The sequence below is a fragment of the Hemiscyllium ocellatum genome, chromosome 34, assembly GCF_020745735.1.
Source record: "Hemiscyllium ocellatum isolate sHemOce1 chromosome 34, sHemOce1.pat.X.cur, whole genome shotgun sequence".
In the NCBI taxonomy this organism is placed as follows: domain Eukaryota; kingdom Metazoa; phylum Chordata; class Chondrichthyes; order Orectolobiformes; family Hemiscylliidae; genus Hemiscyllium; species Hemiscyllium ocellatum.
In genome coordinates, this window is record NC_083434.1 from 35224692 (window position 1) to 35248958 (window position 24267).

The window sequence follows — 24267 nt, forward strand, 5'->3', positions numbered from 1 at the left end:
GCTGAATTGATTTGGCTATCAGTCTCTGTGTTGTAAGAATATACATGGAACAAAGGGATAAAAACATCTTATGCAGGTTTTAGGTAATAATAGAAATCTAAGTCTTGTACCAGCTATGAAACTGACTGAATTGTTTTGTTCAGAAGCACATCATTATCTTAATTACATATACAGTACCATGATACTCTAATTATTTGTCCGCTTATCTTTATTTTGATCACTTGTACTTTCCTGCACTCTCTCAAATGGTACATTAAAACAAAGAATTTTTAAAAACTGTTCATACGTACCAAGGAAATTTTATAGCTCAGAATCTGAACACTTGCCATTTTAGGCAAGTAATCTCAGCATCTTAGGTTAAGTAATTCACAGTTGCAAATTAAAGCTGCCTGTTCTGTTTTAATGAAACTACCCAAACTGCATCATTCTATTTCTCACACCAGTCGGTCTGTGATCACTAACTGGAATCAGCAATTAATGCTACTTTTGTGCTGCCACCACATATCAGGAGGAGGTTAACTGAAATTGCCTTAACTATTTTGTGTGGAATGTTTTTTTGTCAGTTGTAAATCTCAACAGAAGGCTATATTGTAATATTCTCAAAACTTGTTCAGAAATGAGATGGTATAGAAATGAGTCCACAAAATTGCTTTCCTTAAATTCATTCATGGGTCATTTGGTATCACTGGTGAAACTAATATTTAGTTGGCCATCCCTAATTGTCCCATGAAGGTGATGGTTAACTGGAGGTGACAAAACCTGTATCCCACCCAATTATCTCCTCTAATTTTTGTTCTATGTGTGGAGGTCATGACTTCGTGGTATTATTGTTAGACTATAAATCCAGAAACTCAGCTAATTTTCTGGGGTTCAAAACCTGCCACAGCAGATGGTGGAACTTCAATTCAATAAATAATCTGGAATTACGGGTCCAATTTACAGGTCCACGAAACAATTATCAATTGTTGGAAAAACCCATCAGGTTCAGTAATATTCTTTAGGGAAGGAAATCTGCCATCTTTACCTGGTCTGGCCTACATGTGACTCCAGACCCATAGTAATGTGATTGACTCTGAACTGCTCTCTGGGCAATTAAGGATGGACAATCAATACTGGCCTAGCCAGAGATGCCCACATCCCATGAGTAAATAAAACAAATACTTCATTTTGCCCTACATCTAATTTCTTGTTTCTCAGTTATTCTCTTCCACTTCTTTCTGACTACGTATACATCTCCATAATGTCAAATAAAATAGTAGGTGAAAATTCAGGGCCAAATTCATGCATTGTGCATTTAACAGCCTTTGACAGATTTTATTTTCAAACACAGAAGAGTTCCATATTACCTGTAGGTATTGTTTAAATGGAGAAAGATTGGAAGTCCTTGTCATGAATCACACAAAGCTAGCATCTAAATTCAGTGGGTAATATGGAAGGCAAATTGAATGTTGGCCTCTATTTCAAAGGAAATGGAGTGTAAAAGGAGGAAGGGTTTACTAAAAGTATACAAACTATGGAATACAGTGAATGGTTTTGGGCCCCTTATTTAGGCAAATATATCCTAGCATTGAAGGCAGTCCAGAGAAGGTTCATTAAGCTCATACCAGGTATAGACAAACGGTCTTTTTGTGGAGTAGGTTCAGCCTATACTCTTTGGAATTTAAAGGATGAGATGTGACCTTTTCGAAACACACTAGATTCTTAGGGGATTTGATAGGGTAGATTGGGAAAAGTGAATTCCCTTTGTGGAAGTGTCTGACCAGAAGGCATAATCTCAGAATTGGGGTCACACATTCCTTCTCTCAGTGTTGTGAATTTGTGGACTTCTTTACCACAGAGGGATCTCAAGCTGGGTTAAGTATATTCAAAGCTGACATAGACAGACTTAAGTAAGGGAATTAGGGATTATTGGGAAAAGGCAGGAAAATGGAATCAAGGATGATCTCAATGAATTGTGGAACAGATTCCATGGGCTGAATGGCCTACTTCTGCTCCTATATCTCATGATCTTACATCCTTTCCAGTTCTTTGATAAAAAGGCAGCTTCATCTGCGCAAGGTCATATTTGAAGCAAGGGATGATCAAATCTAGAGAATCAGAATGATGAGTGTTAATGCTTTGGCTTTTGGAGACATTCAAAATCAATACCAGCTTTCCACAAGTTTTCTCTCAGCAATTAATTCGAAACTGTTGTTTGTCAAGCCGAGGGTTCCAGAAAACTTGCAGACTTCAGATTTTATTTTGCCAACACTTTGTTCCTCAACTTACTGAAGTAATTTAACAAGGGCAGAAAGCAAAAAAAAAAGAAAAAATAGAGTTTAATTTGACATGATAAAATAATTAATGCTAATTCCCATATATTAATTAACTTTTCCTAACTATTTTGTGGTAATCATTTTAATTAAAGGTACTAATACTTTTCAATGTCATAGAATCATACAATCCCTACAATGTGGAAACGGGCCATTTGACCCAACTGGTCTACACCAGCCCTCCGAAGAGTATCCCACCCAGACCCATTCCCTATCCTATCACCATACATTCTCCCGACTAATCCAGCTAGCCTACACACCCACCGTGAACATTATGGGCAATTTAGCATGGCCAATTCACCCACATCTTTGAACCGGAGCACCCGGAGGAAATCCACGCAGATCCAGGTAGAATGTGCAAACCCCACATGGACAATCAGTCGAGGCTGGAATTGAACAGAGTCCCTGGCATTGTGAGGTAACTGTGCTAATCATTGAGCCACTATATTTCAATTTGCAAATATGAGATAAAGAATTATTCTTAAAAACACAATATTAGAACAGTTCAACATTATTTTGTATATGTTATATTTAACAAGTTATAGAGATCACCATAAATGGAGTGACTTACAATTATTTACCATGTTTTATATTAATCTGTACATCTGTGCTTAATATTATTAATGTCAGTAAAATGCCATTGCTTTGTATTGGGAGCTGGGTGGCTGATTAAATTCAATGGGTGGTCTGCCCGTTGCTGACCTGCAATCCCTTCTTCAGGACCTGAAACGTCGAATCTCCTGTTCCTTGGATGCTGCCTGACCTGCTGCGCTTTTCCAGCAACACATTTTCAGCTCTGATCTCCAGCATCTGCAGTCCTCACTTTTTTCTTTCCTGCTTAGCCAAAATGTTAGGCTCCCATCTGTTTCCTCCATCTCCCTTACCCTCCAAAACCCTGACTCCACTAACAGGGACCAGCTAGTTTACACCCAGTGAAACCCTCAAACACTTAAAACATGATTTGGTTCAACACCATTTTAATCTAGAGCCTCCCCTCACATTCTCCCTCCTGCCCCCTTGCTTTGATGGTTTACATTGCCCTTTACAGGCTTTGCATAGAAATTACTCAATTGGAGAACACAGGTGATTTACTGGTGGTGGTTAATAGATGCAAAAAAAAAGGTGATTTTGGTGATGAAAGATGTTCAGTTGTGTGTAACAGCACTTGTGGATACGAGAAAACTAAAACTTTTTTTGAAATCAGAAAAGAACAAAGGATTCAGTGCTGAACACCTCTTCAATGCCCAGTATTCTATTGTCCACTGTTTCAAGTGATGCTACTGTACACTAATGGACCAGAAGCTCTCTAATAGTCGATTCTGCTGTAACGTGTTTCTTCAGTGCGAATTTAACGTGATTGAAGAATTTAGACTGTTATTTGTAGAGCACAAACTTTTCTTATTTGTATTGGCTATAATACAATTCCCGCCCCATCAGTTTAAATCGTGCAGCTATTGCGCGATTTTCTTTTAACCCGAGATCGCATGAGAATGGAACTATTGCGTTATATCAGAACCAACCGTATGGGAATCTGTGACCCCGAGCGGCAGAGAACCCATTTCCTGCTATTAATGGCAAATTGACTGTTCTTCACTCAGATGGGTGCTATGGTCATGTTTTTTTTCTTTTGGACAGAGTAGTTCACTATTCCACATTCACATTTAATGTAGACAAAAGGTTTGCTTGCTAATTACAACCATTCCTTTTCCCTCTGCTTTTTGTTTCGCAGCATCTTTATAATTTAAATCTATCCTGCCCGCTACCCTCTATCAGACATTTGTTGTGTCCTTCCTTCTCCTACTCTTTTCTAACAGTAAAATAATGCTACATTTCTGCCTTCTTTCAGTTCTGAATATGAACAATTTGATTCAAAATCCTAACTGCTCTGTCTCCATCAATGGTGCCAGAACTGAGTATCTCCAGCACCTTCCATTTTTGTTTCAGATTTGGAACATCTGCAGTATTTTACCTTTATTTCAGGGGTTAAGGATGTGTTCCCACTCATATTTTTTGGGTAATGCAAATCAGTAGTCCTTTAGTGACTGCTTGGACAAGTACACTTTAGAAGATTATCCACATTTGTTTAATAGAATCAGAATAGAAGCACTGGTGCTAAATGAACAGTAGATGGGCTTACTTAATTGGAAAAGTGTGCCTACAAAGTTTGTAGTGATAGCAGAGGGAGTTAGAGATAAATTAGCTTAAAAGCATTCAACAAAGTGAAAGGTCAGGATAAAGTCAGTCTGGAGCAGAATATATCATTGTGGAGATCAGTGGAGCTTAAGAAGGCTCTGGGTTTCATCTTATCTGGGAATGTGTTAGGACTCGGGACAAATCCTAGCAAGTGGTGGCTTTGAAGCATACAAATAGTTAGGCATATAAAGAAGCCTGGAGAGCCATTTTTAGATTATTACAACTGAAAGGTATAAAAATCTACAGCACAGGAAAAGATTCTTGAGTCTGCTCCAATCAAAAACAACCACCTAAGTATTCTAAAACCATTTCCAGTACTTCTATGCCTTGCCATTGCAAGTACTCATGTAAATACTTCTTAAATGTTATGAGTGCTTCTGCCTTTTCCACCCTTACAGGCAGTGAGTTCCAGATTTCCACCTCTGGGTGAAAACACTTTCCCACATCCGCTCAAACCTCCTGCGCCTTATCTTAATTCTATGCCTCCTGCTCACTGATCCATTAAGGAAAAAAGTTTCTTCCTCTCCACCCTATCTACGTACCTCATAATTTTATACATCTCAACACCTCCTCTACTCCAAGGAAAAATGCAGTGGAAGAGATTGATAAGCAGTATTTCATTGATGCAGCTGAGAAAGATCAGAACTTAGAGAGATTCAGTGACAACTGCTGTTATTATAAAAGCTGAAATGACATTGGTAATTGAATGCTTCAGAGCAGTCTTGGGAATCCTGGAAAAGTCAGTCTTGGGTAAAGAGATAGAGCTACAGGCACCAAAGCTTAAGCAGTTGTTCATGCAGTCTAATTTGGAGAGATTTTGGAGGTATTCCAAGATCTTCAAAGTGAAAATTTACAAGCCCTTGTGAAAAGGGTAGAATTTTTTGAGCTTGATATGCGACAGTGGCATGAATGTTTGGTTAAAATTTGTCTCGGCATTTGCCATTAAAAGTGCGATCTCTGGGATGTTCTAATCTGGTCATAATAACTATGGTTCTACTTCAAAAGACATTTTCCTTCCCAGACTTTTATCTCTCTCTACTCAAACTTGAGGGATCACAAACATTTTCAAGCTTCATAATGGTCACAGTGAGAAAACGTTTGGAAAGCTCAGGTATATATGGTTTAGAATAGTTACCTTATCTGCTCTTTAAACTTCATGAGCCAGTTTGCTTCAATTTTATTTCTTCAAGTTTGTATAGTAAAGATTTTTTTGACATTTAAATTCAATCCTGGAACCCTGGTACTTATTTCATTACCTTTGGTTCTTCCATATATTTTGTTTTTTTAAAAGATTCTGGTTTATCAAATTAAATAGCAACAAAGATCTGGCTTGTTCTGTATTTTCATAAATGGGACTATAGTAATACATGTGAAATTGATGTTGGTTCTTAATGGAATGGTTCTCAAAGATGTGTGTCGCAAGCTAAATTACAGAACCAGTAACTGGAGTAATGAGCGCTCTCTCCCCTGAAATTCTGCACAAGCCTGCTCAACTCTCTGAATCCTGGTTGTCTTTACAAGACTAAGTAAAATGGCACCGCAGGTCTGCAACCACAAACCAGCTCAGGTTGGGCTCGAGCTATGATTCATGCTGTCAGAGCTACTGCTGGCTGTCACTTGTTGTGCTTGGTGTATGTGATGGAGAAGAAGAGCTGCTTAGTGCATGTTGTGAGGTGGAGAGGAATGAGTAGAAGGATTTCTATGAGTCTTCTGTTAGTAGGAATTATTGGTCAATAACTGCTGCAAATGATCTTCTACGCCTGATCAAAAGGCGGGGTAAGAAGGGACACAGCTCCATATTCAGTTAAGTCACTTGTCTTGTGAAGCAAAATGATTTTATTTTGAATCTGTCCTATGTGCAACAGAATCCACATTAAAGCCTTAGCTTCTGGGAGAATAAATCCACAGAACAAAATGGAAAGCTTATTTGATTCATCTCACTAGAAAATCAATTATGTCGAAGATAGCTTTAAGGAAACCTTATTGTGATGTTGCTATAGATCAGTAGTGCTGAATGCAAGTATACACTCTTCCCAGCCAAGGTCTATGACCCGATATGGTTCAGATAAAGTGATGGACTATTGAATTAATAGAAATAACAACAACATTTTTACAAGTACTTTAAAATCAGACTTTTATATTTATATTATGGTCCATAATACACAAACTTTAATAGTTTTGGACTGAATATTACCATGCTACTTTATTAATCAGTTTTTGTTGGCATCTGGGGTCACGTTAATTTTCAAATGTTAGAATGGAGTCACATTAGGAAATAGTTTAGAAATTGCTATCCTAATGTGCAAGTCCCAAATGGCTGGCTGAAACCCAAAAGTAAATCTGTTGGAATTAGATACTGTCAGTAAAAGTAGACTTTCTTGGCAGTGGCTTCGGCAAATTTTGAAAACTTTATTTTCTGTCTTACTTAATTGCACAATAACTCAACTGGAACCAGTATCACTATTACGTGTCTTGGCAGAGTAAAATAATGTAACTCAGCAGTCACTGATACAAACCTGAAGGAGTTATAAATATTAAATAAAACACACATAACTCAAAAAGCAATGAAACCTTAAACTAGGAACATTATATCAAAATCTCATCACCTCTTTTACTGAATTGACTTCTCAAAATATTGCAGTCTGCTTTTCCTTTAACTACTTTGTTTTGAATTTATCTGTATGCTAAATGTTTTGCAGGGTTCACAACTTAACACAATAATTGGTTCTGACATCAACTACTGATTTACAAGAAAAATAGCATCATAATTTTGCAATTAAACACTAATGGAAATTCTAAGCAACTTATCAATATCAACTATGCAATATTGAAGATGTATTATTCTCCTGGAGGTATACTGATATAACTAGATGCAGAATAATGACCATCAAGTTTAATCACCACAAGTCAAAGTATAACAAAATAAGCATCTGAGAAAACAATGAGTAGCTTGAGTTAACCCAGAGAACATTTATAAAAGATAAACAATGACAGCACTTTGTTCAAGCCAGAAGAAAAGTCAGAACTTGAATACTTGATTGAAATAAAGAACTATGGCATAATTGACTTGATTTCTTTGGGCATTCAATTATCTTGCTTCAAAACAGATCCGAACACTCTGTAACAAATCGTAGGTACAGTCTCAGTACCAAAGAGAACAGGGCTTTATCTAACCATTGTAACAAATGCTTTCTGTAATTAAATACCTCCGCCATTTTGAGTAGCACAGAAACAAACCCTTCGGCCCAACTCGTCCATGCCAACCCAGATATCCTAATTTAATTTAGGCCCATTTGCCAGCATTTGGCCCCTATCCCTCTACACTCTTCCTATGCATATAACTATCCAGATGCCTTTTAAACGTTGCAATTGTATCAGACCCCACCACTTCCTCTGGCAGCTCATTCCACACAAGCACCACCTTGCCCCTTAGGTCCCTTTTAAATCTTTCCCCTCTCACTTTAAACCTAAGCCCTCTAGTTCTGGACTGCCCCAACTCAGGGAAAATACCTTGTCTATTTACCCTATCCATGCCCCTCATGATTTCATAAACCTCTATAATGTCACCCCTCAGCCTCTGACGCTCCAGGGAGAACAGTTCCAGCCTATTTAGCCTCACCCTATAGCTCAAATCCTCCAACCCTGGCAACATCCTTGTAAATCTTTTCCGAACCCTTCCAGCTTTCACAACATCCTTCCTAGAGGAGGGAGACCAGAATTGCACACAATATTCCAAAAATGGCCTAACCAATGTCCTGTACAGCCACATGACCTCTCAACTCCGAGACTCAACGGTCTGACCAATAAAGGAAAGCATACCAAACACATTCTTTACTATCCTTTGTACCTGCAACTCTACTTTCAAGGAACTACGAACCTGCACTCCAAGGTCTCTTTGTTCAACAACACCTCCCAGGTCCTTACCATTAAGTGTATAAGTCCTGCTAAGATTTGCTTTTCCAAACTGCAGCACCTCACATTTATCTAAATTAAACTCCCTATGCCACTTCTCGGCCCTTGACCCATCTGATCTAAATCCCAATGTACTGAGGTAATCTTAGCCGTCCACTACACCTCAAATGCTGGTGTATTATTCAAACCTACTTACTATACCTCCCATGTTCACATCCACATCATTGATATAAACGACACAAAACAGTGGATCCAGCATCGATCCTTGTGGCACATCACTGGTCACAGGCCTCCTGTCTGAAAAGCAATCCTCCACCACCACCCTCTGACCTCTGTCTTCAAGCCAGTTGTGTATCCAAATGGCTAGTTCTCCCTGTATTCCATGTGATTGAACCTTGCTAACCAGTTTACCATGAGAAACCTTGTCGAACACCTCACTGAAGTCCACTTAGATCATGCCCATAGCTCTGCCCTCGTCAGTCCTTTTTGTTACTTCTTCAAAAAAACTCAATCAAGTTTGTGAGACATGGAATTGTGTCCTCAGCACACTCTTTCTAGAACCTACATCAATAATATTTTCCTAAAATTCATGAACTTGGCTTTGCAAACTTTGCTTCGCATAACCTCACATTTGTATCTAGTAAGTAATGGGACTACATGGATCAAGCATGTTCCACACCCAATCTGTTGTTTATGATATGTTAGCTGATCTTAGATGGGGTAATGGCTGAGATTCAATAACTCATGGCAGAGAAGGGAAGAGGGTAAAGAGAATGACAAATTAACGAGAATTTCTGCTCCTGGTGTCCAGCTATCAAGCTCTGTTGAAATCTGTATACCTTAACAGTAATTCAAAGTTTGGGAGAAGATTTGTAGCTCGGGTGCTTGTTGTTGTGGTTCTGTTCGCCAAGCTGGGAATTTGTGTTGCAGATGTTTCGTCTCCTGTCTAGGTGACATCCTCAGTGCTTGGGAGCCTCCTGTGAAGCACTTCTGTGAAGCACTTCTGTGATGTTTCCTTACCTTAACAGTAAGTAAACTGGACTTGAGTCAGGTGTCCTCTCTAGTCAAGAAAGGCTTTATTTCTGTACCAAATGGTTCGGTGAACCTTCCTTGGCTCTTTTACATAACTGTTTCTTTAAACTTACAGACATGTCATACAAACTACTACGTTTGAGTAAGATGCATTTAACATTGAACTGAGTGTCAATTAAGTTGGCAAACATTGGACTGACTCGCTTCTGTAGTAGAGTTGGCACTATTAATTACTTAAACTATATTTTTTAAAGAGATTCCCAAAACCTACTACTTAAGCCAGAGAGCTAATAAATTTTAATTTTGCTGTTGCATTATATCAGAACAAAATTTAACTTTGCCATTGTTAAATGCTGTTCACTGGCTGGATTTGAACACTGATCATTTAGCCCATACCAATCATTTACCTCGCTTATCCTATACTGAAACTTAGGATAATTTAGTCAAAACATAAATGGCAATCATAAATAAAGTGAGATGTGTTATTGCTTCCTCAAGTTCTGCAAACGCTTCTGCAAAATGTACTAAACAGAAATGGTCACATTTCACATATAATCATATTCCCAGGGTGGCCATTTAAAAAAGGAATCCAGTATCTGGAGACTAGAAAATATTTAATGTTTTGTGTGTACATCTTCCCTCCTCCTCAATATTCCTCCTAAAGACACTGTCACGTTCTTCAGTGGAGTTCCAAATTTGCTGGCAACTATAAAATGTGAAGTATAACTCTCAAATCTATGCATGTATGAAATTTTGTTACAATTCTGTAATGAGCTATTAACATTTAAAGAGAAATCCCAAACCCCAGTAACTAATCAACAGATTGCATATCTTTCAACAAAGCAAAAAAACCTTTTTTTGTGCGTATAAGAGTTGGCACAGATATTCAACGGGATAGGTTATGACTAGATACTTTGTGTACTCTGTTTTACTCATTACTGTCTCTGAGCCTTTTCTTTGTAATACAGTAATCCTAAAGTTATTTACTTCTGCAGGAGCACCCAAAGGTAAGAGAGTACTCTGGAAATAACTTAATTCTCCTCAGTTCCAGCCATTATTAGAGGCAAGGCTTTCAAAGATCTCTGGGGTAGGAATCCATCAGTCTATTGCTGGTGCCTTCTGAACATTTCCAAGCTAATTTGCTGGTTGCTTTCTCCTGCAACAGGACTCTTTGAAAGCCAGTGTAGATTTTTCCCCATTACCTGCAAGCCAGAACAAATGGTCTAATTTCTGTTCTTGTTTGTTCTTCTAATTTGTTGAAATTCAAACTGAAAGTAAACCTCACCTGCATTCTACCTGATGAATAATGAAATTAGGTCTTCTCTGCTTATGCTGCAAGCTTAACTAAATGTAATTTACTTTGGCTATTTTCTCTCAGTGAACTATTGCACACAAAATTCAAACTTCAATTTAAAAACTCAGCAAACATTTGAATAAATCAAAACCAAAGCATTTCCTTAAGCTCCAATTGTTTCCATGAGAATACTACATGCTTTGAGATGTCCTCAATTAGGCCTTTAGGTTACTTACCCTTCAGTTAAAATTCCTCCTTTCATTGGAAGAAAGAAATTGATCTTACAATCCTTCAGTTTTTGCTGAATGCTTTTAAATAAAATTTGTTCTAATCTCCAAAACGAATCATCTCTTTGAACTTCTACTATTGCAAGGTTTCACGATGTCATATTAACATCAAAAGGTATATAGATAGGCTATTCATGGTTTAAGTTTTTCCACCTGATGTATATATTTGACCTTTCCAGTTGTTAACCTCTAAAGTCAACATGACCCGAACCTTTTAAGAAGAATATACTCTAAGTTTACTTGGGTTGCATTCACATTAGATGTTTACCAGATTTAAAGTAGAATTTCTTCATGCTCTAGAAGATCACAGGGAATAGACCCCTCAAGCCTGCTCCACCATTCAGTAGAATCATGACTGATCCGACATTCCTCACAAATGCTTTCCCCGCCCATAATCCTTGATTCCCTTATTGACCAAGAACCTATCTCAGACTTAAATATACACAAGGATTCTGCCCGCACAGCTCTCTGTAGCAAGGACTTCCAATGACACAAAGCATAAATTTATCTTCATCTCAGTCTTAAATTGGTGCCCCTTTATTCTGAGAGTATGCCTTTTGGTCTGATACTCACCCATGAGGGAAACATCCTCTCAGCAATTAACCTCTCAAGCCCCTTAAGAATCCTATATGTTTCAATGAGATTGTCTCTCATTCTTCTTACAAGCAATGAATAGAGTCCCAACCTGTTCAGCCTTTGCTCATAAGATAATTCTTCCATAGTGGGGGGTCATTCAACTGAACCTTCACTGAACGGCCTCTGATTAAATAATATCTTTCCTCAGATAAATGACAAACTGTTCACAATACGCCTGATGTGGTCTCACCAGCGCATTGTACATTTGCAGTAAGACTTCCTTTTTGTTATACTCCAATCGCCTTGAAAAGTAGCCTAACATTCCATTAGCTTTCCTGATTACCTGTTGCACCTGTGTGCTGGCTTTCCATGTATTGTGCACAAGTATCCCTCCACTTCAAGTCCCTTTATGTTGCAGTTTTCTGCAGTTTTAAATAATATTGTTATTTTGTTCTCTTCCAAAATGAACAACTTCACATTTTCCTATATTATACTTTATTTGACAACTTTTTTGTCCTCTTACTTAATCTATCATTATCGCTCTGGAAACTGTTCCTATAGATTAGACTAGATTACTTACAGTGTGGAAACAGGCCCAACAAGTCCACACCGACCCGCCGAAGCACAAGCCACCCATACCCCTACATTTACCCCTTACCTAACACTACGGGCAATTTAGCATGGCCAATTCACCTTACCCGCACATCTTTGGACTGTGGGAGGAAACCCACGCAGACACGGGGAGAACGTGCAAACTCCACACAGTCAGTCGCCTGAGTTGGGAATTGAACCCGGGTCTCAGGCGCTGTGAGGCAGCAGTGCTTACCACTGTGCCACCGTGCTGCCTGTTAGCTCTTGCATTTTTTAGCTACACTATATTTGCTTCCTTTCTCTAAGTCATCAATATGTAATGTAAACAGTTGTGGTCCCAACATTGAGCTCAGTTTTGAGGAAGTCTCAACCTGAGCAGATAAAGGGGAACCAGTTGATGTTTGTATTTGGACTTCCAGAAGATGCTCTGACAAAGTACCTCACAAAAGGTTAAGTCATAGGTTAAGAGGCTTTAGTGTTGGGGGTAAGTAGATTTGCATGGATAGAGAATTGTCTAATTGGAAGGAAACAGTAAGTGGAGATAAGGGGTTCTTTTACAGGTTGGCAACCTGTAACCAGTGATTCTACAGGGATCAGTGCTGGGACTGCAATTGTACATACTACATATTAATGACTTCGAGGAAGGAAGCAAATGTACTCTAGTTGGAAGAGTTCTCATCAGTTAAACATTAATTTCTAAAATTAAAACTTTTTTTGGATAACACACAAGTTGTGAACTGGATACAACAATACAAAGGAGCCCTGCTACACCATGCACAATCAGCTTTTAAGGTTGATGTTGTTATTTAAGTGTCAGCCAAGACATTCATATCCATAGGGATATGACAATAAAAAAGTTTTCTAAATGAGATGTAAAGAAAATCTTACTTTCTATCTCACCTGCTTTTATGTTGGATATCGATGAAGATTTTGTGATCACAAGCATCAACTTCAATGTACATTTACTGGATTTCCTAGGGCCAATACTTGGCTAGACTCCTTCAGTTATGCTTGATTGAGCATAGTTATGGTTCTGAAGCTTGCTTGTTGGATTTGCTAGGAGCAATACTTGGCTACACTCCTTCAGTGAAGCTTGACTGAGCACAGTTGTAATTCTGAAGTTTACTTGTATTGTGTACCCTGAGACAAATTTGCTAAGGATTATGTACTTCCCAGGGTATTTTACCATCCTCCACAATTCAAAGAAAATTAGTTGAAAAACTAATTTTTCAACTACCTGAGAAACAGAATTAGATAAAAAAAATTAAAACAGCTGGTATCAGTCAAAAGTGACCATGAAGTTTTTGGATTGTTCTAGCAAGCAACTGGTTAGTTAATATTCCTGAGAGGAAATTTACCATTCTTAATGAATCTGGCTAAAATGACTCTTCATTAATATTCAAACCACTACAAACATTGACTGCAGTGGTTTATGAAAGTGCATTATCACATTCTCAGGGAAAGAAAGATAAAAGCAATAATATGGCCTTGCCAGTAACAACCATGTCTAAATATTATTTTTAATTGCACGTAGTTCTGAAGAAGGGTTCTTGGATCCAAAACAGTGACTCCCATCTTCTCTCCACTGATGCTGCCAGACCTGCTGAGGTTCTCCAATAACTTCTGTTTTTGTTTCTGACTTTTATTTGAGAGTTTGTGCTAGGAAATCACTTGAGAGGGAAGCATATATTAAGCTGCAAAGTGCTGTGGGGTGTTTTATGGACTAACATGTGCTAAGCAACATTCCAAGTTTAAAGTAATGAAATTATTTTAGAACATAAAGTTATTATTAATCCCAGGTTGGAATGTAAGGATAAAATCAGTACAAAATTACTGAAGTTATGCTTTTTAAGGGTTTAAAAAGAAGAAAAGGAATTGATTCGGGTTAAGAGCTAAGACAGTACTGGAAGGTAATTAAGTCAGGAGCATAATGATAGTTTAAAAATACATATCTACAGTTGGAGATTAAGCTTATTAAAGTATTAAAAAAAGGAAAAGGTCTCTTTTCACAGTATTGATAATGGAGAATCCAGTGAGTTTCTAGTCAATGATAACCCCCAGGATGTTAACACTGGGGGATTCACTGGTGGTAAAGCCATTGAGAATGTTAAGGGGCAACAGTTAGATTGTCTCTTATTAAAGCTGGTCATTGTCTGGCATTTGTGAGACACAAATGCTGCTCGACATTTTTAGCCTAATCCTGGGTATTTTCCAGGTCTTATTGCACTTGGATGTGCACTCGAATCGCGAATGGTGCTGACCATTGTGCAGTCATTAGTGAACATTCCCAGTTTTGACTTTATGATGGAGGGAAAGTTATTGAAAGAGCAGCCAAAAATGTTTGGTCCTTAAGCAGAAGAACTGAAGAAATAAATATGAGGTACTACATTTTGGTAGGGCAAATCAGGGCAGGACATTTATAATGAAAAGTAAAGACCTGAGGAAAGCTGACAAACAAAGAGACAAACAAAAAAAGATAAACTGTGAGTGCAGGCTCACAGTTCCTTGAAAGTGGAGTCGTAGGTAGATTGGGTAGTGATGGCGGCACTTGGCATACCTTCTTTTATTGGTCAGAGCATTGAGTATAGGAGTTGGGAGGTCATATTGTGACTGGAATACTGCATTTGGAATACCTGTGGAATACTGCATTCAATTCTGTTCTCTCTCCTATCGGAAGGATGTTGTAAAACTTGGAAAGATATAGAGAAGATTTCCAAGGATGGTGCCAGGGTTGGAAAGCTATAGCAAGAGGCTAATAGGCTGGGGCTATTTTCCCTGGAACGTCGGAGGCTGAGGGATGACCATATAGAGGTTTATAAAATCATAAGGGGCATGGATAGGGTGACGAGGCAAGATCTTTTTTCCGGAGTGGGGAGTCGAAAACTAGAAGGCATAGGTTTAAAAGTGAGGGGGAAAGATTTAAAGGGACCTCAGGGGCAACATTTTTTGTGCAGAGGGTGATGCGTGTACGACATGAAGTGCCAGAGGAAGTGATGGAGGTTGATATAATTACAATATTTAAAAGGCATCTGGATGGGTACATGAATAGCAAGGGGTTAGAGAGATATGGGCCAAATGCTGGTAAATGGGAGTAGATTTATTTAGGATATCTGGTCAGTATGGACAAGTTAGACCGAAGGATCTGTTTCCATGCTGTACATCTCTATGACTTTAGGAAATGAGAAGGACTGGGTCCTTAGAAGTTCTTAGTATTGCACTAATACTTGTAAGCTGCACTAGAGAATACTGGTTCCAATACAGGCCTGTTATTTCTTCTCAATTTATACATATTGCTTGGGACATTTCTTTTGAGTGTTTAAAGATCTTTGAATTCATTGTAAAAGAGAAAAGGGATTTCCCTCCACCATTTGCTTATCTTCATTTCTGATATTAATAAACATTTTGTTGTTATACTGCTAAAACAAATACATTATTTTATGCTTACGTTTGTGAAGAACATTAAGAGATCAGTTTAGTACCAAAAATACAAAGAAATTATGATCTGTCCAGACAAGTCCCTATTTGAGATCTGACCTGTTGTCAGGTACTAACAAATTGGGCATTATCCCACAATAATTGGAGCCACTTGCTTGTCATATCATGAAAAGACAACGGCAGTTTGTACAATATTTAAAACAATTGAGAATATCATTCTTTCATACCTAATTTTATGTAAATGCAGTGAATATGTTATCTTAAGAGGGTTGGAATATAAAAGCACCGTTTTGCTACTGAGACTTTATAAAGCTCTGGTTAGGCCCCATTTGGAGTACTGTGTCCAGTTTTGGTCCCCACACCTCAGGAAGGACATACTGGCAATGGAACGTGTCCAGCGGAGATTCACACGGATGATCCCTGGAATGGTTGGTCTAACATATGAGGAACGGCTGAGGATCCTTGGATTGTATTCATTGGAGTTTAGAAGATTAAGGGGAGATTTAATAGAAACCTACAAGATAATACATGGCTTGGAAAGGGTTGACGCTAGGAAATTTTTTCCGTTAGGTGAGGAGACTAGGACCCGTGGACCCAGCCTTAAAATTAGAGGGGGTCAATTCAGAACAGAAATGCGGAGACATTTCTTCAGCCAGAGAGTGGTGGGCCTGTGGAATTCATTGCCGCAGAGTGCAGTGGAGGCTGGGACACTAAATGTCTTCAAGGCAGAGATTGGTAAATTTTTGATGTCACGAGGAATTAAGGGCTACAAGGAGAATGCGGGTAAGTGGAGTTGAAATGCCCATCAGCCATGATTGAATGGTGGAGTGGACTCGATGGGCCAAATGGCCTTACTTCCACTCCTATGTCTTCTGGTCTTATTTCTCAAATAAGACCACAGCATAACTGAGTCACACATTGTATGGAGAACAAAATTCCAACTTGCCCCTAAAGCATTTACGCATTCATACCCTGATAAATTATAAAACTACTTTATTTCTCTTTACATTATAGAGGAGAGAACCAGTGTATTTTCACACGTATAACTCATAACATACATTGCGACAAGATATGTACAAATCTGCACAGTTCTCTCCCAACGCAAGTTAACTGTCAAGACTGTTGGTGGAGCCAAAATTGCAGGTCCAGATTTGGTTGTAATAACTACAGTGAACTATCAGTTTTCAACCCTTATTAATCCACTGAATCTGACAGCAGTTTCTGGAGTCTGCACACAACCAAGAAATCCAGAAGTTAAGACCATAAGAAATAGGAACAGGACGAGGCCATTCTGCCCCTCAAGCTTGTTCTACCATTCAATAAGATCATGGCAGATCTGACACTCCATACGTCCACTTTACTGCCATTTTGCTGACTCTCTTTTTCGAGAGGACATACTGTTGAGATATTGCGTAACTCGCTGCCCATCCACACCAAGAGCGCAAACAACGGAAGTTAATTTAACCAAACTTAACTATCATTTATATGCTGTTAATCTTATTGGAAAATTTCTTGACCCTTTTGTTTACTGAACTAATTACAAATTTATGCGAAACAGTCTCAGCAACCCTGAAAACAAAGATATCTACTTGTGAAATATCATTATTTTCCATAATGATAAACATATTCTTGTCTTTATCAAAATGTACTTGTTCATTTTCAGTTTAAATTATCTGTTGATCCATTCAATTATTTATTATTACTTTCTAAATTCAAATGATTTCCATCATGAGATCAGAAGTGAGGATGTTTGCTGATGATTACACCATTATGAACACCATTTGGGACTGATAGGTACAGTCCGTTTCTGTCTGTAGCAGGACGAGAATCTTGTTCAGTCATGTGCTGGTAAGTAGCAAGTAACATCCTCACTATACAAATGCTAGACAATGACCATCTCCAACAAAAGAGAATCTGACCATCTCCCATTGGCAATTAATGGCATTACTGTTGTAGAATACCCCATTATCAACATCTTAGAGGTTACCATTAACTAGAAACTGAACTGGATCTATCATATAAATACTGTGATCACAAAAGCAGGTCAGAAGCTGAGAACTCACCTCCTAAATCCTCAATGCCTCTGCACTATCAGCAATGCACAAGTCTGAAGAATAATGGATAGTTCTCCATTTGCTTGAATGAGTACAACTTCAATAGAGTCATAGAGATGTACAGTACAGAAACAGACCCAACTCATCCATGCCAACCAGATATCCTAAATTAATCTAGTCCCATTTGCCAGCATTTGGCCCATATCCCTCTAAACCCTTCCTATTCATCCATCCATCCAGATGCCTTTTAAATGTTGTAATTGTAACATTCGAGATGCTCAACCCAAAGCAGCCTGCTTGATTGTCAACTCATCAAAAACCTTGGCAAAAGCCTTTTGGAAATCCAAATAGATCATATCTACTGGTTCTACTTTGTCCAACTTGCTTGTTACCTCCTCAAAACATTCTAATGGATTTATCAGGTACGACCTCCTGCCTTTGACAAAGCTGTGCTGATTCAGCAGCAATATTTTACCATACACTTCCAAATACTCTGCAAACTCATCCTTAATAATGGACTCTAAAGTCTTACCAATGACTAAGGTCAGGATAAGTGGCTTAAAACTTCTCATGTTCTGCCTCCTAAGCTTCTTTATCAAGAGTATTACATTTGTCATTTTCCAGTCCGCATGGGACTTGACTTCTGTGATTTTTGAAAGATCACGACCAGCTCCTCTTCAATTTCCTCAGCTATCTTCATCAGAACCCTGGGGCACAGTCCATCTGATCTATGTGATTTATCCATCTTCAAACCTTTCAGTTTCCCCAGCACTTTCTTCTTAGTGAAATCAGAGTAAGACTCCATTGTTTGACTATTTTTTGCTGGTTTGTTTGTGCCTTTACAACATAACATTTCCATATGCACAGTGGCTTTTCTGATTTCAACTGCGTTTAAGGAAAATAGCAAATATATAGCAAAGCATTTTAGCATAATAGGACACAGCTGCAAAGTCACGATGGCAGAGGTCCACCTGACCTCATGCAGAATTTAATGAAGGGGAGAAGTGAATTAATATTTCAAATGTGGAGGGAATCTGTCCTTTCCTTCAGCAACACTGGTACCTCGACAAACTGAAGAGCATTCAGACAGTTGAGTATGGAGGTTACAAAGGTACTAAGCATGATTGTTACTGACAGTACTTGCCTGCATTTCTATAATTTAATTACTTTAAACAGTTCTACAACTGAAAGAATTATTTAGATATAGCTTTGTTACTGATTAATCTGGACAAGAAATAATTAGTTTTTAAGAAGAAAATGCATTTTGGAAACTTTGAAACATTTACATGCCCTTTCCCATCAACACACAATGCTTAAGAAGACTTAGAGTCATACAGTCATAGAGATTTACAGCATGGAAACAGACCCTTCGGTCCAACCCATCCTTGCCAACCAGATATCCCAAACCAATCTAGTCCCACCTGCCAGCACCTGGCACATATCTCTCCAAACCCTTTCTATTCATATACCCATCCAGATGCCTTTTAAATGTTGCCATCGTACTTGCCTCCACCACTTCCTCTGGCAGCTCATTCTATACATATACTACCCTCTGTGTGAAAACATTGACCCTTAGGTCTCTTTTATATCTTTCCCCTCTCACCCTACACCCCAGAGAAGAGACTTTGTCTATTTATCCTATCCATGTCCTCATGATTTTATAAACTTCTATAAGGTCACCCCTCAGCCTCCGATGTCCACTACACTTCCAATTTTGGTGTCATCTGCAAACTTATTATCTGTACCTCTTATGCTCGCATCCAAATCATTTACATAAATGACAAAAAGTAGAGGACGCAGCACCGATCTTTGTGGCACTCCATTGGTCACAGGGCTCCAGTCTGAAAAACAACCCTCCACCACCACCCTATGTCTTCTACCTTTGTTCTGTATCCAAATGGCAAGTTCTCCCTGTATTCCATGAGATCTAGCTGAAAATGTGTTGCTGGTTAAAGCACAGCAGATCAGGGAGCATCCAAGGAACAGGAAATTTGAAGTTTCGGGCCAGAGCCGTCGAATTTCCTGTTCCTTGGATGCTGCCTGACCTGCTGTGCTTTAACCAGCAACACATTTTCAGCTTCCATGAGATCTAACCTTGCTAAATAATCTTCCATAAAGAACCTTGTCTAAGGCTTTACTGAAGTCCATATAGATCACATCTACCGCTCTGCTCTCATCAATCATCATTGTTACTTCTTCAAAAAACTCAATCAAATTTGAGAGACATGATTTCCTACGCAAAAAGCCATGTCCACTATACTTAATCAGTCCTTGCCTTTCCAAATACATGTACATCCTGTCCCTCAGGATTCCCTCCAACAACTTGCCCACTACCGATGTCAGGCTCACTGGTCTATAGTTCCCTGGCTTGTCCTTACCACCCTTCTTAAACAATGGCACCATGTTAGACAGCCTCCAGTCTTTTGGGATCTCACTGGTGACTATCGATGATACAAATATCTCAGCAAGAGGCCCAGCAATCACTTCTCTAGCTTCCCACAGAGTTCTAGGGTACACCTGAAAATGTGTTGCTGAAAAAGCGCAGCAGGTCAGGCAGCATCCAAGGAGCAGTAGAATCGACGTTTCGGGCATGAGCCCTTCTTCAGGAATGAGGAAAGTGTGTCCAGCAGGCTAAGATAAAAGGTAGGGAGGAGTGACTTAGGGGACTTCTTCAAAGACCGCAATTTCCCCCCCAAACGTGATCGACGATGCTCTCCACCGCATCTCCTTCACTTCCCGCTCCTCCACCCTTGAGCCCCGCCCCTCCAATCGCCAGCAGGACAGAACCCTACTGGTCCTCACCTACCACCCCACCAACCTCCATTAACATCGTATCATCCATCGTCATTTCCACCACCTCCAAACAGACCCCACCACCAGAGATATATTTCCCTCCCCTTCCCTATCGGCGTTCCGAAAAGACCACTCCCTCCGTGACTCCCTCGTCAGGTCCACACCACACACCAACCCAACCTCCACTCCCGGCACCTTCCCCTACAACTGCAAGAAATGCAAAACTTACGCCCACACCTCCCCTCTTACTTCCCTCCAAGGCCCCAAGGGATCCTTCCATGTCCGCCACAAATTCACCTGCACCTCCACACACATCATTTACTGCATCCGCTGCACCCGATGTGGCCTCCTCTATATTGGGGAGACAGGCCGCCTACTTGCGGAACATTTCAGAGAACACCTCTGGGACACCCGTAACCAACCAACCCAACCACCCCATGGCTCAACACTTCAACTCCCCCTCCCACTCCACCATCGCCAGACTATAGCAACACGACGGCTGGAGGAAAAGCGCCTCATCTTCCGCCTAGGAACCTTCCAACCACAAGGGATGAACTCTGATTTCTCCAGTTTCCTCATTTCCCCATCTTGTCTCAGTCAAATCCCTCGAACTCAGCACTGCCTTCCTAACCTGCAATCTTCTTCCTGACCTCTCCGCCCCCACCCCCACTCCGGCCTATCACCCTCACCTTGACCTCCTTCCACCTATCGCATTTCCAACGCCCCTCCCCGAAGTCCCTCCTCCCTACCTTTAATCTTAGCCTGCTGGACACACTTTCCTCATTCCTGAAGAAGGGCTCATGCCCGAAACTTCGATTCTCCTGCTCCTTGGATGCTGCCTGACCTGCTGCGCTTTTCCAGCAACACATTTTCAGCTTTGATCTCCAGCATCTCACTTTCTCCTCTCGGATACACCTGATCAGGTTCTGGGGATTTATCCACTTTTATTCATTTCAAGACATCCAGCACTTCCTTCTCTGTAATCTGGACATTTTTCAATATATCACCATCTATTTCCTTACATTCTACATCTTCCATGTCTTAATCCACATTAAATACGGATGCAAAATACTCGTTTAGTATCTCCCCCATCTCCTGTGTTTCCACACAAAGATCGCTTTGCTGATCTCCCTATTCCCTCCTTATTTACCCTTTTGTCCTTAATGCATTTATGAAAACCCTTTGGATTCTCCGTAACTCTATTTGCTAAAGCTATCTCATGTCCACTTTTTCCCCTCCTGATTTCCTTCTTAAGTATACTCCCACAGCCTTTGGACTGATCTAAGGATTCACTCGATCTACCCTGTCTATACCTTACATATGCTTCCTTCTTTTTCTTAACCAAACTCTCAATTTCTTTAGTCATCCAGCATTCCTTACACTCATCAGCCTTTCCTTTCACCCTAACAGGAATATACACTCTCTGGACTCTCAAAATCTCATTTCTGAAGGCTTCCCATTTTCCAGCCGTCCCTTTACATGCTAACATCTGCCCCCAATCAGCTTTTGAAAGTTCTTGCCTAATACTGTCAAAATTAGCCATCCTCTAATTTAGAACTTCAACTTTTAGATCCGGTCTATCCTCTTTCATCACTTTTTTAAACTAGTAGAATTGTATATACAAAGGTGAATTTTACCATATCAATACACAAATTACTATACAATTTAGAACTGAAGAGAAAACAAAAGATCACACAGTGTGGATTAGAAACACTGAGAAAAACTGTTAATTTGGTTAAATCCTTCGACTGTTCACTATTAATTAAGCAATCTGCAGCTTTCATTGCAAAATGTACGGTTTACCTTAAATAGAATTTTGACAGCATTAGATAAACAATTTAGCTCAGCTCTTGTTTGAACTCAGGAAATTTAGCTCCCCAGGTGTCTTACCTGTCGGCGAATAATCTCTAAATTGGCATTAGCCGTTTCTATTAGTTGCTGGATAACTTCAGGATTTGTCACATTTTTGTTTTCTCGAAAAGCATCCTTAACTCTCCGAAGTGCAAAGGTCCTTCAAGATAAAAAGCAAATTTTATTGTTATCCAGAACATTTTCATTAATTTTGCATCTAAGAACTTGCAAGGCAGTGCATTGGAATAACTGCAGCAATATTTTTTAAAAATGTTCATGTTTGCTGGATTTTGCCCATAATTTTAAGATAATCAAAAAGGATATAATTGAGTACAAACAGGTGAATTCCACCACACTTTGTGCAAGCTGACCATCATCGCACAAAACGCACACTTACATATTCTCACCTTGCATTGAATGTAAAGAACAGAAATAGCCATTTGACACAACTGGCCCATCCTGCTATCTATGCTGTCAATCTACTTCATCTAACATTATTAGCACATTTTTGGGGCTCTGATAGAGTCATAGAGTTGTACAGAACAGAAACAGACACTTTGTTTCAAACAGTCCATGCTGAACATAATCCCAAACTAAACCAGTACTACCTGCCTGCTCCTGGCCCATATTCCTCCAAACCTTTCTATTCGTGTGTCTATCCAAATATCTTTTAAAAGTTGTTAAAAGAATGTACCCGCATTCACCACTGTCTCAGGAAGTTCAGTCCACATGCAAACCACAAATCTCTCTCCTATCACCTTAAAATTGTGTCCCCAGTCTTGAAACTCCCCCATGGACAACTACCATTAACTCTATCTATGCCTCTCATTATTTTATAAACTTCTATCGGATCACCTCTCAACCTCTTTGTGGGACAATGGTAGTATCTCTATTTCTGGGCCAGGAGACATAGGTTCAAAGCCCACCTATTGCAGAGGCATGTCATAACATGCCTGGAGATTGATTAGAAATATCGGCATCTCTTTCAATTCCTTTTCTTAACAATGTACTTACCTACTTTCCTTTTAAATGCATCCATGCTACTTCCTCAACCACGTGGATTAGCGAGCTCGATATTCTAAATTTCTTCCAAGAATAAATATTTTTTTCCTGAATTTCTTCATGAATTTGTTTATGATCACCTTGTGAAATTACAGTTAATGCGTTCTAAATAAAGCTTGATTAGATCAGTTCTGGGAAGCCCTCTCAGACATGGTGCTATTGTTCTGATAGCCAGTCTAATGGTTTATACCCATTGTATGGAAGTGCCACTATTGGACTGGGGTGGACAAAGTTAAGAAAAATCACACAACACCAGGTTATAGTTCAACAAATTTATTTGGAAGCACTAGCTTTCGGAGCACTGCTCCTTCATCAGGTAGCCGTGGAACAGGATAATAAGACACAGAATTCATGGCGAAAGATTATAATATCATGCAACTGAAATAATATATTAAACAAACCTAAATTGCTGTTCGGCCTTTCATCTTTTGGAATGATTTGCAGGTTTTGGTTCATTAAAATGTAAATCCCAGAACTTCTTTTATGTCATATTCTCAAGATAACTTATGGTTTCATAAAAAAAAATGACATCTCAGCTCAGACAATGCATTAAAGGTGTGAAGTTAGAGCCTATCTGTATACCAATCTTGAGTCAGACTGGTTCTATTTCCAAAGTAGGAAATTATAAAATGTTACATGGATTGACTGCCTGCAGACTGTATGCATTTGAGCAAAACAGAATTTGTCTGCAAATACAAATTCACCCCATAGGCTTATACGTGTGTATGTGTGCATGACAGCGAGAGAGTGTGTGTCTGTGAGTGAGTGTGATTGCATGTGACAGAGTATGTGTTTGCAGTGCATGAATGTGATAGAGTATAAGCCTGTAAGTATGTGTGCATGGGTGAGAGTGTGATGTATGTGCATGGAAGAGT

General features: G+C 39.3%; 1 protein-coding gene across 1 annotated transcript in view; it reads right to left on the reverse strand.

Moving 5' to 3' along the window:
* LOC132832119 (LYR motif-containing protein 4-like) overlaps positions 1-24267 on the reverse strand; it is a 168316-nt gene that overhangs the window by 100749 nt on the left and 43300 nt on the right. Inside the window, exon 2 of the mRNA XM_060849844.1 lies at positions 22370-22490. Within this exon, the coding sequence (XP_060705827.1) occupies positions 22370-22490 (121 nt within the window). The remainder of the gene's footprint in view (positions 1-22369; positions 22491-24267) is intronic.